The following is a 17,203-nucleotide window of genomic DNA, read 5'->3' on the forward strand; positions in this document are numbered from 1 at the left end:
TAGCTAGCTGCATTGACCCTGCCCTTGATGAAACACAGTGGACCAACACCAGCAGCTGACATGGCACCCCACACCATCACTGACTGTGGGTACTTGACACTGGACTTCAGGCATTTTGGCATTTCCTTCTCCCCAGTCTTCCTCCAGACTCTGGCACCTTGATTTCCGAATGACATGCAAAATTTGCTTTCATCAGAAAAAAGTACTTGGGACCACTTAGCAACAGTCCAGTGCTGCTTCTCTGTAGCCCAGGTCAGGCGCCTCTGCCGCTGTTTATGGTTCAAAAGTGGCTTTACCTGGGGAATGCGGCACCTGTAGCCCATTTCCTGCACATGCCTGTGCACGGTGGCTCTGGATGTTTCCACACCAGACTCAGTCCACTGCTTCCTCAGGTTCCCCAAGGTCTGGAATCGGTCCTTCTCCACAATCTTCCTCAGGGTCCGGTCTCCTCTTCTCGTTGTACAGCGTTTTCTGCCACATTGTTTCCTTCCAACAGACTTACCATTGAGGTGCCTTGATACAGCACTCTGGGAACAGCCTATTTGTTGAGAAATTTCTTTCTGGGTCTTACCCTCTTACTTGAGGGTGTCAATGATGGCCTTCTTGACATCTGTCAGGTCGCTAGTCTTACCCATGATGGGGGTTTTGAGTAATGAACCAGGCAGGGAGTTTATAAAAGCCTCAGGTATCTTTTGCATGTGTTTAGAGTTAATTAGTTGATTCAGAAGATTAGGGTAATAGGTCGTTTAGAGAACCTTTTCTTGATATGCTAATTTATTGAGACAGGTTTTTTGGGTTATCAGGAGTTGTATGCCAAAATCATCAGTATTAAAACAATAAAAGACGTGACAAATTTCAGTTGGTGGATAATGAATCTATAATATATGAAAGTTTAATTGTAATCATTACATTATGGTAAATAATGAAATTTAACACTAAATGCTAATTTTTGAGAAGGACCTGTATATATATATATATATATATATATATATATATATATATATATATATATATATATATAAAGGCATATGTATACCAATAACCATAAGGAAGAGGAAACTAATCATAATTCTGTGTTTATAAAATAAACCAGTGCTCATCAGTGTATACTGATCCTGGGAGTCCCTGATGAAGCTACGAGTGAAACGTACGTTGGAGTGTGAGGTGGCAGGATCAGTATACCGAACATGAGCACTGGTTAGTATATATTGTGCCTTTTTTTTTTTAAACAAGGGTGGAGGAGGCTTTCTGAGGAATTGTGCCACTTATTTGCAATTATTGGCAACAGAGTATTATGTGGTCTTTGGAAATAGAACTGTGAAGTAGTCTTTTAAAGACACATGTTATTTATGTAAGTTAATAGATTAAAGGGCCATATGTTTATCCTCTCCCCTTTTCAGTTATTGATGAAAATTTTCTAAGTAACCAGTGCTGTGGATTTTTAAAATGTTGAGACTTGTTTTACTAAAATATCTTATATACTGACCTGCCCCTCTTGTTTTTATATATTTTTTTGTGTACTGTTCTTGTTGATTTAATGGATTTTAATATATTATTGGAGTGAGAATTTCTTCAAGTAGTTTCTTTTTTTCTTTTGGACATTTTCCGTTTATTTATTTATTTACTTCCAAAAACTGCATCAAAAACTGCATCATAACTGCACCAAAACTGAATCAAAAACCGCACCAAAAATGCATCAAAACTTCACCAAAAACTGCATCAAAAACTGAACCAAAACTGCTTCAAAAATGCTTCAAAAACTGAATCATAAGGGTATGTGCACCTGTATCTATGAGGGCTGCGGATTTTTCCGCAGCAGATTTGATAAATCTGCAAAACTGCTGCGTTTTTACCTGCGGATTTATCGCGGTTTATATTGTGGATTCCGCTGCGGGTTTACACCTGCAGTTTTCTATTGGAGCAGGTGTAAAACCGCAGCAGAATCCACACAAAGAATTGACTTTCTGCGGAATGTAAACCGCTGCGTTTACGCGCGTTTTTTTCCGCAGGATGTGCACTGGGGATTTCGTTTCCCATAGGTTTACATTATACTGTAAACGCATGGGAAAACGCTGCGAATCCGCAGCAAAATCCGCAGCATGTGCACATACCCTAACTGCACCAAAACTGTATCAAAACTGCACCAAAAACTGCATCAAAACTGCACCAAAACGGCACCAAAGCCAAAACGGTTTTGGTGCAGTTTTTGGTGCGGTTTTTGATGCAGTTTTTGGTGCCATTATGATGCAGTTTTTGGTGCAGTTATAATGGAGTTTTTGAAGCAGTTTATATGCAGTTTTGGTGCAGTTGTTGATGCAGTTTTTGTGCGGTTTTTGATGTGGTTTTTGGTGCAGTTTTGATGCATTTTTGGTGCGGTTTTTGATGCAGTTTTAATGCAGTGTTGATGCAGTTTTGTTAGGTCACCCTCAAACCAGTCCAGCAAAATCTGAACTCCATTATGGCGCTTCTGAACTTCTGAGCTTTGTACTGTGCCTCAAATGTAGTTTTTGACCAATATACTCAGGAGAAATTTCTCAACATTTTTTTAGGTCCATTTCTCTTGTTACTCTGGTGAAATTAAAAAAAATTGGGTCTGAAAGAACATTTTTATGGAGCTGTGCCTTGCGCCCAAGTAGTTTACCCCACATATTGGATATCTACATACGCAGAAAAAAATTGCACAACAAATTGTACATTTTCTCCTATTACAATATGCAAATTAAAAAAGGGGCTAAAAAAAATATCTTTGTATGAAAAATGTGACTTTTTATTTTTATGGCTCAATGTTATAAACTTCTGTGCTCACCACAGAAATAGATAAGTTGCCTGATGGGTCTAGTTTTCAAAATAGAGTCAGTTGTAGGGGTTTTTCAATCCTTAGGCACATCAGGGGCTCTCCAAATGCAACATGGCAGCCTCTAATGATTCCAACAAGTTTTGCATTGAAAAAGTCAAATGACGCTCCTTACCTTCCAAGCCCTGCCATGCGCCAAAATTGTAGTTGTTACCCACATAAGGGGGAATCGGCAAACTCATGAGAAATAGCACAAAAATTGTTTGGTGCAATTTCTCCTGTTACCTTTGTGAAAATTCAAAATTTCAAAAACATTGTTGTGGGAAAAATTTGATTTTTTTAAAATAATCTTGGCTCCAAGTTATAAACTTCTGCGAAGCACCTGAGGGTTCCAGCAAATTTGATATTCAAAAAGTCAAATGACGCTTCTTCCCTTCTGAGCTCTGCCATGTTCCCAAACAGTGGTTTTCCCCCACATAGGGGCTATCTGCATACTCAGGAGAAATTGCACAACAGATTCAAGTGTTCTTTTTTTACTGTTACCTTTGCAAAATTTAAAAAATTGGGTCTAAAGTGAAATTTTTGTGAATGGTTAATAAACTTCTTTAATGCAGTTTTAAAACCTTGAGGGTGCAGTTTTTAAAATGTTGTCACCTTTAGGTATTGTCTGCCATGTAGACCCTTCAAAGTCATTTCAAATGTGAGGTGATCTCTAAAAAAAATGGTGTTGTAAATTTTGTTGAAAAAATAAAAAATCGCTGGTAAACTTTTAACCCTTACAGCTTCCTAACTAAAAAAAATGTGGTGTTAAACATTGTGCTGATGTAAAGTAGATATGTGGGAAATGTTGTGTATTAACTATTTTTGTGATACAACTCCCTGATTTAAGGACATAAAATATAATATTTTGAAAATTGCTTCATTTTTCAAATTTTCTCTACATTTCTGATATTTTCACAAATAAATGCAAGTCATATCAAACAAATTTTACCACTGACATTAAGTACAATATGTCATGAGAATACATTAACTCCATTCAGAATTAGTGGGATTTATTGAAATGTTCCACAGATATTACCTCATAAAGTGACAGTAATCAGAATTGTAAAAGTGGCCTGGTCATGAAGGTGAAAACAGGTTTCGGGGTGAAGGGATTAAAAAATAAAACAAGTATAACTGTTTTTAATGCTAAACAATGCAGCAAACAACATGCTCGTGTGTTTCATATCACTAACACATATTTTTTCTTTTAGTTTTAGAAGGAAAAAGACAAAATTATTTCATTGTACAACATGAATCGAGCGTTTAGCAGGAAGAAAGGTAAGTAGGTTGTAAATTACAATAATGGCTTCTTTGGTGCTCGCTTTCCGAAAGGTCTGGTGTTTTCTTTCTAAATTGAGTGATCCATATCATAGTAATTATTGTGACTAATATGTACTGCATTGCCCTCTTTGTAATATGCTATTGGATAAGCCTTTTCTGTATTGTATGCTTCTAATCAGTATTTTTCTGAAGATATATTTTAAAAAGTACCTTTCACTATTTTCGGACTGCCCTTTTTAATAATAATAATAATAATAATAATAATCTTTATTTATATAGCGCCAACATATTCCGCAGCGCTTTACAGTTTAACAGTTTCAAACACAACAGTCATAGGTAACAATGTTAACAATACAGTAATAAAGCAAAATAAGACGACCCTGCTCGTGAGAGCTTACAATCTACAATGAGGTGGGGGAGATACAAAGTACAGGTGTGTATTTACAATGATGTATTTACAATGATGGTCCAGCCATCTTCAGGGGGTGGGGAATAGATGGGGATAGTGAATGGGCTACACACACCCACAAACATAAAATGACTGATTAGTGAATGTGGTAGGCCGCTCTGAACAAATGAGTTTTGAGTGAGCGCCTAAAACTATGCAAGTTGTGGATGGTCCTAATATCTTGGGGTAGAGCATTCCAGAGGATTGGCGCAGCACAGGAGAAGTCTTGGAGTCGGGAGTGGGAGGTACGGATTAGTACAGAGGTTAGTCGAAAGACGTTTGCAGAGCGCAGCGGTCGGCTAGGCCGATAGACAGAAATGAGGGAGGAGATGTAAGGGGGTGCCACACTGTGGAGAGCTTTGTGGGTGAGAACAAGTACTTTGAATTGTATCCTGTAATGAATGGGCAGCCAGTGTAACGACTGGCGAAGAGCGGACACGTCCGAGTAACGATTAGCCAGATGGACGACCCTGGCTGCTGCATTAAGGATGGACTGGAGAGGGGAAAGTCGCGTGAGGGGGAGGCCAATTAATAATAATATAATAGGAAAATTGGCAGCCACAGACTGGTGAGTTTTGTTCAATTTATTTCCTATGAATAAAAGTACACAGAAGTAACCCTACTGTCCCCCATAACTTCCAGGTTGTGGGATCAATGGCACTGCTGATGTAGATGGCGCAAAGCCACCATGCTCAGTGATTGGCAGCAGCAGTAATGTGCAATGTTGATGTGTTAGCCCCTCTGCAGCCAAAATAGAGCAGTGGTGTAAAGCCAGCACTGGACACATAGGGGGTTTGTGATTGCTCTGTTTGTTATGGTGACAGTTTTCACACGTACCGGAGACACTGACACAGGTAGACCCATTCAAAAAAAGGGGTCTATGCACATATCTGTGTTTTTTTCTGTGCTGTCATCATTCAGACATCATTCTCCTCTGCTCGCGCTGATCGCCAGCAGAGCAGGGGAGAATGATGAAAACCGGCTTCAGCACCAGCTGCCAGGGAACAGCGCTAACTGTAGCGCTTCTTCCCCCGTGGCCGTCCTTGTGGTTCTGATGCGGCACACGTGTGCCACACATTGTACACAAACGGACGCGGATATCTCCGGTACCGGAAATATCTGGACATGTGAATCCGGCCTTAGGGAAGATTGCATCCACTACAACTCAGATGTGACTTCTTTGTAATTTCACAAATCACTGTTCAAAAATAGTTTAAGTTGCATAAATCTTTTTGGTTTAGACTTGCCTAAAAATTGCTATCACTCCAGCCTTAAGGTACCGTCACACTCAGCGACGCTCCAGCGATATAGACAACGATCCGACCTAAACTAGATCGCTGCAGCGTCGCTGTTAGGTTGTTGTAGAGACGTCAAACACAGCAACTCCAGAACGATGCAGGAGCGATCCAGTGACGTAACGGCGACTCACTTATCGTTCGCACTCTATGTAAAAACGTTGCTGGCGTCATTGCTTTTGCTGTCAAACATGACGATACACGCCGACCTGACAACCAAATAAAGTTCTGGACTTCTAGCTCCGACCAGCGATGGCACAGCGGTATCCAGATCGCTGCTGCGTGTCAAGCACAACGAGATCGCTATCCAGGACGCTGCAACGTCACAGATTGTTGTCGTTCTCGTTACAAAGTTGCTGAGTGTGACGGTACCTTTACTGTCCAGTTTTCTTTGGTCTAGATTAAAAGGAATCTCTCACCAGGCTTTTTCTATCTAACCTGAGAGCATTATGATGTAGGTGAAGAGAACCTAATCCCAGCTATGTGTTAGTTACTAAGCTGTATTTTGCTGTTTGAATACAATCAAAGTTTTATCAGCAGGAGATTAACACAAGCTGCCCTCATGCCTCCTAGTCCAACCACACCCCCAGTTAGCAGCTTTCTGTAGTTATACACTGTACACAGATAGCTGTGGTGTGGGTGTTTGTTACACACAGCTCAACTACTGACCTCTGCTAAATCCACAGCAGAGTATACTGTGATTGTATCATACTTACTGCACCCGGGAAACTGAGTCATACATCGCAGGAATCAGGGTCTCTGTCCCTATACCTCATGCTGCTGTTAGAATACATACCAAAATCCTGCTGACACATTCACTTTAAACAAAGCTCTAACTCCTGCTATGGCAACTTGGTGCAACTGTTTATTTCACGTGTTTGTTTTTACCAACAGTTTTCATCAGTTTTTCTTGTATGAAAAAAAAATGATGGAAAGTTTCTCAAACCTGTCCATGCAAACTGTCAGCGAGACACAGCCATCAGTAGCCTACAACTAGCATGGCTTCAGTGCACTGTCCAGGTTTTAGCTCACACATAGTTTTGCATGGTCAGTTTGATGCACTGCTAAGATCAAAATCAGATATGTCTCCATTTTCTTTTTTTCTTTGTGGACTTTTGCAGAAAAGTGCAAAGTAAACACTAGAGGTTACAATAAAAGTAGACATAAAACATAAGGATATATAGCGATAATTAAAATAATAATATTAGTAATAATCTATTTTTACTCTGCACTTTTTATAGTACTTTTGTATTGCCCAATTTCTAAATGAGGTCGGGGGTTACCGCACTAATCTTCCTGTCAGTCATCCCAATGTGTGTAATGCAACCAGTGACAAGCGCCTGATGAAGACGACGGTCTGGTGTTGAATCATGTTGCATGGACTCTTTCCTTCCCATTTCAAGCTCTTTAGTTGTTTTTTACCTTTGAGTAACTTTTTAACAATAAAATACTCACTTATTCTATCGCCCAAGGCTCAGTATTTTCCTCCAGTGCCGCAAGGTTGCAGTGCTAACCACTGAGCCACCGTGCTGTCCAATATTTTAAATATGTTAAATGTTCATTAATTGCTCTATAGGTTATCATGCCAGTCATATGGGTTGTATCCTAGTGTCATTGCATATTTCTAATTGTTTTCCTCTTGTCTAGGTTTTGTGTTTGCTCTATAACAAATATTTATATATTTTTTAAATTCAGGAAGTGCAGCCAATCCTTTGGACTCGTCTTTCCTTTTTTAACCCATTTCCTACATCGTAATAGTATGCAGATGTCAGAGGCCCTCCCTTTGATATGGGCTCCGGTGCTGAGCCCACATCTTTCCTGGTACATGTCAGCTGTTATGAACAGCTGACATGTGCCCGTAACAACCACAGGTGGAATCGCAATCCACCCATAGCTATTAACCCGTTTAATGCCACTGTGAAACTCTGACAGCGGCATTAAACGGGCGCTTCCGGCAATCGCACCAGAATTCCGCCCATCGGTGACCACGTCACGTGATCATGAGTCACCGATGGGTTGGCATGACAACCAGAGGTCTACAGACCTCTGCGCTTATCAACACCTGATTGCTATGACCGCCGCCTGCTGGTCGGCGCTCATAGCAAGTGAGTAATTCTGCTACATACAGGCGATCTGATCATCTCCTGTATGTAGCAAAGTTGATTGGGTTACGGCAGCTTCTAGTCTCCCATGGTGACTATTGAAGCCTGCCAAAAGTAAAAAAAAACTTTTTAAAAATATAAAAAAATAAAAGTTGAAATCACCCCCTTTTCACCCCATTCAAAATAAAACAATAAAAAAACTCAAACATACACATATTTGGTATCGCTGCATTCAGAATCACCCGTTCTATCAATAAAAAACAGGATTACCCAATCACTAAATGGCATAGTGTGAAAAAAAGTCAAAACGCCAGAATTAGATTTTTTTGGTCGCTGCGACATTGCATTAAAATGCGATAACAGGCAATCAAAAGTTTGTATCTACACCAAAATGGTTGCTCAGAGCGCAAAAAAGTAAATCCTCACCCATCCCAAGATCACGAAAAATGGAGACGCTACGGGTATCGGAAAATGGTGCAATTTTTTTTTAACACAGTTTGGATTGTTTTTTATCACTTAGATAAAATAAGAACCTAGACATGTTTGCTGTCAATTAACTCGAAATGACATGGAGAATCATAATGGCAGGTCAGTTTTAGAATTTAGTGAAAATAGTAAAAAAGCCAAACAAAAACAAGTGTGGGATTGTACTTTTTTGCAACTTCGCAACACTTGAATTTTTTTTCCCGTTTTCAAGTACATGATATGTTAAAACCAATGGTGTCATTTAAAAGTACAACTCATCCCACAAAAAACAAGCTCTGACATGATGATTGCAGCCCGACTAATCAAAACCCATGCTGGGTAGCTCAGGAGGTAATAGATTTGCAAGTCTCCTGTACAGCAGCCACAGACTACTAACCTGACAGATGGACTGAAGTCCTGCAAATCAATCTGCCCAACACTGCTATTATATGTATATTTTACAACTTCTAACAGCAAAGTCCACTTTATTTTTCTAAAATGGACTGAATCCTTCCTTGCTATAGCTTTACATCTGGGGTTCCAGACTTGTCTGAGGGTATGTGGCATGAGTGGGAAAAATCTGATGGCAATAACATCATACGTCCTGAGAAACCCAAGTCACTGGTATTTAGGGTCGCAACAATACACATCTTATGCCACCAAAGATCATTATACAATGATACTGCGCTGCAGCATAGTGAAAATCAATGGGGTCATGTTGGAACCTACAAGCCCTGCTCAGGAAAATTCAACTCGCTGTAACTTATTATGCTTTCATGTTTCTCTACTTAGCTACCTTCAATGTGACCTCAGTCACTTGCATTATGCTGTAATATAGCAGCGGCCTACAGAAATATTTCACAACTCATATTCCTCATATGTCACAGCCAGGGTCAGACTGGGGTGTCTGGGGCCCACAAGGGGAATTGACCCCAGGGGCCACACTACAGCTATATGCAAGCAGGGGTGAACCTAGCCTTTCTACTGCCTGAGGCGAACTGCAAAACGGCGCCCCCCCATGTAGTAAAATCAGTACAAATAAATATGTTGTATGTACTGTATGTCATATGTTGTATGAACTGTTGTATGTACTGTATGTCATATGTTGTATGCACTGTGTCATATGTTGTATGTACTGTATGTCATATGTTGTATGCACTGTGTCATATGTTGTATGTACTGTTTGTCATATATTGTATGTACTGTATGTCATATGTTGTATGTAATGTATGTCATATGTTGTATGTACTGTTGTATGTTGTATGTACTGTATGTCATGTTGTATTTACTGTATGTCATATTTTGTATGCACTGTATTTAATATGTTGTATGTACTGTATGTCATATGTTGTATGTACTGTATGTCATATGTTGTATGTACTGCATGTCATATGTTGCATGTACTATATGTCAGATGTATGTACTGCAAGCATGTCATATGTTGTATGTATGTATGTCATATGTTGTATGTACTGTTGTATGTACTCTATGTCTATATGTATGTTGCATGTTGTAAGTACTGTTTGTCTATATGTGTGTATGTTTTTTTTATACACTTGAACACAGTAGCCGGATGAAGGGACTATATTGTCACATCATCCGGCTACCTGTCTGTCACTGTAGCAGGCATAGCCTGATGGGACTAGTAGTCCCATCAAACGATGCCTGCCTACCTATAGACCCCCACACACAGCCCCGCTGGTTCACATAGCATAGCTTATCTACTTCTGAGTCTGACAATCTGATGGAGGGAGGCTGTGAACCGTGGCAGAGCTGTGGTGCAGCAGCAGAATGTGGTGGATGGGGGGGGCGGTGGCAAATGATGTTTTTTATAGTTACTTACTGCTGCCGGTTACTGCTCCGAGTCCCAGCAATGTGTGTGTCTGACTCCCAGCACAGCAGCTACCAGGTCAGGAGACTGGGCACCGCCTCTGACTGCACCTCAGCCCTGGTGGTAACAGTCACCTACCGGGCACGCCGCATGTTAGCTTGTTTGTGACACTGACACTGCACTGTCAGCAAGTGTCAGAGCAGGGATTGCAGGAGAGTCGGCACCACGTGTTCTAACTTCTGACTGCCGCTCTTCCGCCCCCTGTCTTTAGGAATGCTCTGCCGCTTGAGGCAAAGTATTCAACTTGCCTCATGATAGCAGCACCACTGTATTCAAGTACCTGTTAGCCATAATAGTGGAGCATTGGCTGTAAAACACTGGCGGCTCCTGCATATCTACAGTGCGCACACTATAACCAGAATGTACAATTACAGTAGTTTACATTAAAGGTTTCTTTGGATAAAACAAGTTATCACCGATCTATGGGCTCCACAGGATAGGTGATCGCTGGGGTCCAACAATTAGAAACTGCACCGATTGGAAAAAGGACAAAGTGTTATCACTGACAGGACACTTATCCCCATTTTAAAATTGAGTTGCTGGTGAGATGTCCGACCGCAATTCCATTCATTCTCTTTGGGGATTCCAGAAAAAAACAAGTGCAGCACTCGTAGGCACTGAGGGAATGAATGGTTCAGTGGTCAAGTCACACATGCCGCTCTGGTCTAATCATGATAAAAGTTCCACAATTTGCCGATTGGGTCCAAGCAGTAAGACCTCCACCAAGCAGTACATTATCACTCATCCTGTGGAGAGGTGATTATTTTTTTCACATGAGAACCCCTGTAAGTGTTTCTGTGCCACTGTGTTCCAAGTATTTAATCCCTAATGGAAATGAAGACATTTTTCATAATTAATATAAGAGAGAACAATGACTGCAATGCACAACACAATCCACTATATCAAGACCAATACTACCCCATACAGGGAAGAAATACCATCACCAGACCATATAGTGACCAAATAATACTACATACAAGGCAAGAAACAAATACTGCCATGCCATTACCAGACCACATGACCGAATAACACCACATACTAGGAATAAATACCGCCACACCATGACCAGACCACATATTACCAGCATATAGTGACCAAATAACATCACATACAAGGAGAAATACCCCCCACCATGACTGGACTACATATTCCACCACATAGTGACCAAATAATATCACATACAAGGGACAAATACTGCCACATCGTGACCAGACCACAAATTACCACTACATAATGACCGAATACTATAATACTGATCATGAATACAAACCACACTACTATCAACTCTGTTATTACCACTAGTGGCATTATACACACGAGCTCTGTATATAGTATACAGTGTATCTTGTAAGTGTACAGGTATTACATTGATCATCTGTGACATTATACATGCAAGCTCTGCATATAGTGTCAGTGTACAGGTAACCCAGTGATCACCAGTAACATTATACACAGGAGCACTGTATATAGTGCCAGTGTACAGGTAATACAGGGATCACCAGTGACATTATGCACAGGAGCTCTGTAAATAATATACAGTGTATAGTGTAAGTGTACAGGTAACACAGTGATCACCATTATACACAGGAGCTCTGTATATTATTATTATTGTTATTATTATTTATTGTTATAGCGCCTTTTATTCCATGGCGCTTTACATGTGAGGAGGGGTATTCATAATAAAAACAAGTACAATAATCTTAAACAATACAAGTCATAACTGGTACAGGAGGAGTGAGGACCCTGGTCGCGACGGCTCACAATCTACAAGGGATGGGTGATAATACAGTAGGTGAGGATAGAGCTGGTCATGCAGCGGTTTGGTCGATCGGTGGTTACTGCAGGTTGTAGGCTTGTCGGAAGAGGTGGGTCTTCAGGTTCTTTTTGAAGGTTTTGATGGTAGGCGAGAGTCTGATGTGTTGTGGTAGAGGGTTCCAGAGTAAAGGTGATACGCGAGAGAAATCTTGTATACGATTGTGGGAAGAGGAGATAAGAGGGGAGTAGAGAAGGAGATCTTGTGAGGATCGGAGGTTGCGTGTAGGTAAGTACCGGGAGACGAGGTCACAGATGTATGGAGGAGACAGGTTGTGGATGGCTTTGTATGTTATGGTTAGGGTTTTATAGTGGAGTCTCTGGGCAATGGGGAGCCAGTGAAGGGATTGACAGAGGGGAGAGGCTGGGGAATAGCGGGGGGACAGGTGGATTAGTCGGGCAGCAGAGTTTAGAATAGATTGGTGGGGTGCGAGAGTGTTAGAGGGGAGGCCACAGAGCAGGAGGTTGCAGTAGTCAAGGCGAGAGATGATGAGGGCATGGACTAGGGTTTTTGCAGATTCTTGGTTGAAGAATGAACGGATTCGTGAAATATTTTTGAGTTGAAGTCGGCAGGAAGTGGAAAGGGCTTGGATATGTGGTTTGAAGGAGAGATCAGCATCAAGGATTACCCCGAGGCAGCGAGCTTGTGGGACTGGGGAGAGAGGACAGCCATTTACTGTAATGGATAGGTTCGTTGGGGGGTCGCATGAGATGGGGGAAAAATGATAAATTCTGTTTTGTCCATGTTAAGTTTGAGAAATCTAGCGGAGAAGAAGGATGAAATAGTGGACAGACATTGAGGGATCCTGGTTAGTAGGGAGGTGATATCTGGTCCAGAGATGTAGATCTGTGTGTCATCAGCATAGAGATGATACTAAAAGCCATGAGATTCTATGAGCTGTCCCAGGCCAAAGGTGTAAATGGAGAAAAGCAGGGGCCCAAGGACTGAGCCTTGTGGGACTCCGACAGATAGGGGGCGAGGTATATAATGTAAAGTGTGCAGGTAATACAGCGATCACCAGTGACATTATACACAAGAGCTCTGCATATAGTATGAGGCAGTAAGCCCTGTTGCAGTTAGGGGGTGCTGTTTGTGCTCCCAAGAATGCGCACAGAGGCGTATAAAAGCCATAGGTGTGCATGGGAGTCGCAGGTGTAGCTATGATTGCAATATGAGGTAGTGACTCGTGTCACAGGTAGGCGTCGCTGTGTGTTATCGCCAGGTTATGCATGGAGACGGATGAAGTCCATAGGTGTGCATGGAGGCACAGGCCAGCGGAGCCAGCACCCTGGGCAGCTGAATAGCCTGGCACCTGCAGTGTATACAGCGATGCAAGTCGTCCATGCTAACTGGTCTTGGATGTGGACAGTCCTGTGCCCAGAGGTGGATATCCTGTGCAAGAAAGAATTGGATGTGGACAGCCCTGTGCCCGGAGGTGGATGTCCTGTGCCCAAAAGAGGACTGGCATGGGTAACGATTGCAAACAGGTGGATATGGTGCCCGGCTGCAATCCGGAGGATATCCTGGGCTGTGTGAGTAAAGAGACTGTGATACAGTGATGCAGGACATCCACGGGAACTAGTCAGAGGAGGGCTGGCATGTGTAGTGTCTGCAACATATGAGGCTGTGTTTGGAGACTGTAATATGGCATGCGGTCGACCCACGGATACTGGAAAAGGAGAGGTCCGGCGTATTTAGGGACTGCAATCTAAAAGCCATAAGATATGTAATGCTATGAACTGGTGTGAACTGAACACTGATAATATACACTGAAGTTATATGCATTTGTGTAAATTGGACTTTAATGCTGTGAGGAAACACATTAAAGAGACTTTGTGTTGGAACTTTGTGGGTCACTGCCTCTTCACTCCGTACGATGCACTGGGGCATTACATGTGCATGTTCATGTAATACACTGACTCACCAGTGATGTCCGTAGTTGATGTCCTTCTTCTCTTTTTTTCTTCGACCACCATCACTTCTTCCAACCAGGACTCGCCTCAACAGAAAATAGCACACGGTCATCAATAGGTGATTGCTTCCAGAGCACATTCCTCACTTTTTTTCTGACTTCTAAACTACGTTAGATGAAGAAAAAAAATGACGTAGTGCCACACTGCACAGTAGCAGGATCCCCTTTTGTTCCTCCCATGGAAAACAGTTTAATAAAAAGTAAATTATATTACAGTAGTAGTAATGTCCCTAATTGGACCTTAAAATAAATATGTTTCCACTTGTTGCCATAAACTAATATAGCATGTTCCTCATTCTAGCCCCCAAACCGTTATTAAGTCCCTCATCCTGGCCCCCTTTATTTAATAATCTCACCCTGCCTACCCACCTTTATTTTATAATATGTCCCAGCCTGTCCCTATATGTCCCTTGTCCCGCCTGGACCCCATATGTTCAACCTGGCCCCCAGATATCCATCCTTCCTCTCCCCAGATATCCATACTGTCCCCCATATGTCCTTTGTCCTGGCCCCCCATATGTACAACTCTGACAAAAATTAAGAGACCACTATAACATTTTCAGTTTACATAGTTACATAGTTACATAGTTATTAAGGTTGAAGGAAGACTATATGTCCATCTAGTTCAACCCATAGCCTAACCTAACATGCCCTAACATGTTGATCCAGAGGAAGGCAAAAAAAACCCATGTGGCAAAGAGTAAGCTCCACATTGGGGAAAAAAATTCCTTCCCGACTCCACATACGGCAATCAGACTAGTTCCCTGGATCAACGCCCTATCAAGGAATCTAGTGTATATACCCTGTAACATTATACTTTTCCAGAAAGGTATCCAGTCCCCTCTTAAATTTAAGTAATGAATCACTCATTACAACATCATACGGCAGAGAGTTCCATAGTCTCACTGCTCTTACAGTAAAGAATCCGCGTCTGTTATTATGCTTAAACCTTTTTTCCTCCAACCGCAGAGGATGCCCCCTTGTCCCTGTTTCAGGTCTATGATTAAAAAGATCATCAGAAAGGTCTTTGTACTGTCCCCTCATATATTTATACATTAAAATAAGATCACCCCTTAGTCTTCGCTTTTCCAAACTAAATAGCCCCAAGTGTAATAACCTATCTTGGTATTGCAGACCCCCCAGTCCTCTAATAACCTTGGTCGCTCTTCTCTGCACCCGCTCCAGTTCAGCTATGTCTTTCTTAAACACCGGAGACCAGAACTGTGCACAGTATTCTAAGTGTGGTCGAACTAGTGACTTGTATAGAGGTAAAATTATGTTCTCCCTCTATACAAGTCACTAGTTTGTCTGATTTTTCTCTTTATAGGTATATTTTTGAGTAAAATGTTATTTTTTCATCTATTCTATAAACTTCTGACAACATGTCTCTGAATTTTCAAGCACTAAATTTAGTATTTTTTTCTGACAAAGAAAAATGGTCAATTTTTTTAAAAAAAACCCAGTGCTATCAGATCTCCGTAGTGTCCGTAGGATAGCATCCGATGTAGAGAGGATCGATCATAGATTGGATGAAATGTGCAATAAATTCATAATGAGAGGGTATCCGAAAAGAGAGGTTTTTAGATATAAGGAAAAAGGGAAAAATTTTTATGAGAGATGAAATACATAAAAATATGTTGGACCTGTTCCTAACGTGTACCATTTGTTTCCACTTATGGTCCAGCTAGGAGACAGATTGGTAAAGTCTTGAGGAAACACTGGAGTTTACTCCAGAGGGGTTTACTGTCAATGCCATATTTTGCTTCTTTTCCTATTCTTTCTTATAGAAGGGATGGAATTTGAAAGATAGACTTGTGAAATCGGATGTGTGGTCCTTTAAAAATTTTATACAGACCACTTTATGTCCTCCTAGGCAGAGTAATTTTCCCTGCCTTAATTCTGCATGCTGTAGTAATATGCTTAAAGGTGACTGTTTTTATTACCCCTATACTGGAAAAAAATTCTTTATTAAGAATAGATATACCTGTACTTCTAGTTTTGTATTTACTGGTGTGCCCTTGTGGGCTAATGTATGTGGGGGAGACGACGATGGAAATAAAGTCACGGATAAGTAAACACAAGAGCACAATTAGGACTAAGTTGATAGATCTACCTGTACCAAAGCACTTTTGTGAGGTTAGGCACTCTGTCAATCAGCTTGATAGATAGTGTCCGAATACAGAGAAGGGGAGGTGATAGATTGAGGATTTTAAATAAAAGAGAAATGAAATGGATTTCCACCCTTGGTACGCTATATCCAAGGGGGCTAAATCTTGATTACAATCTACAGATTTGTCTATCTTGAATCCTTTGTAAAGGGGGGATTTTCTGGGGGATATTTGTTGATTTTTCTAATTTTTTCCTTTTTTTCTCTTTTTTTTCTTTAGTTTTTTTCTGTTTTTATTAATTTTTTTGTATTTGTTTTCAGATATTGTCACTGACTGTGGGGAGTGAGAAGCTGACATGGGGAACTGGAGCCTGGAAATTTGACCATAATGTTATTCTAAATATGTCTGTATATTTCCCCATGACTCTTTTTTCTCTCCTGACAGTCATGTGACAATAAAGATGACATGTTTTTTACAGGACTTACTGTGCATATTATTGGGCTCTATACGCTGTAAAAACATCTTTTTATGTTGGGTCTGAGCTACAGATGTGTACTTCCGCTGACATGAGTAGGTCTGTGTGATTGTTCATTGTGAACACATACTATTATGTATAGTGTGGCTCTTTAAATGGGTGGCTTCATATAGATGTTGCTAGGTGATTATATCACTATCGGGATAGCAGGACGCTTGTTCCCGGGAGTGTGCGGGAGCGTGGATCGCTCTGCCGGGGTGCGGTCAATTGACTTGACCTTGTGGGTGCCTCCTGGCATTAGCGCTCAATGGCGCATGCACGAGCAGCGTAAGTACACAGACTGGGTGATGGCGAATGGAGTCCCATGTTAGAAACAGCATAACAGTGTGAGTAGCGCTGATTAGCCGGTTTGAGCGCCAAGGATTTTGTGGGCAATGATTGGTTAGATATATAAACAAACGAAGGGGGGAGTCAAGGAGAAGTCATTATTATGGGGGACTTCAACTACCCTGAAATA

General features: G+C 41.2%; 1 protein-coding gene across 18 annotated transcripts in view; it reads left to right on the forward strand.

Annotated features, from left to right (window-relative positions):
* GULP1 (GULP PTB domain containing engulfment adaptor 1) overlaps positions 1 to 17,203 on the forward strand; it is a 1,948,673-nt gene that overhangs the window by 755,194 nt on the left and 1,176,276 nt on the right. For all 18 annotated transcript variants that reach the window (XR_011314670.1, XR_011314673.1, XR_011314671.1 and 15 more), the window contains one exon: positions 4,048 to 4,114. Coding sequence is in view for 12 of the 18 variants with exons in the window: in XM_069733778.1 (XP_069589879.1) it covers positions 4,087 to 4,114 (28 nt within the window). In the remaining 6 variants the exon portion in view is untranslated. The remainder of the gene's footprint in view (positions 1 to 4,047; positions 4,115 to 17,203) is intronic.

The sequence above is a fragment of the Ranitomeya imitator genome, chromosome 7, assembly GCF_032444005.1.
Source record: "Ranitomeya imitator isolate aRanImi1 chromosome 7, aRanImi1.pri, whole genome shotgun sequence".
Taxonomy (NCBI): Eukaryota; Metazoa; Chordata; class Amphibia; order Anura; family Dendrobatidae; genus Ranitomeya; species Ranitomeya imitator.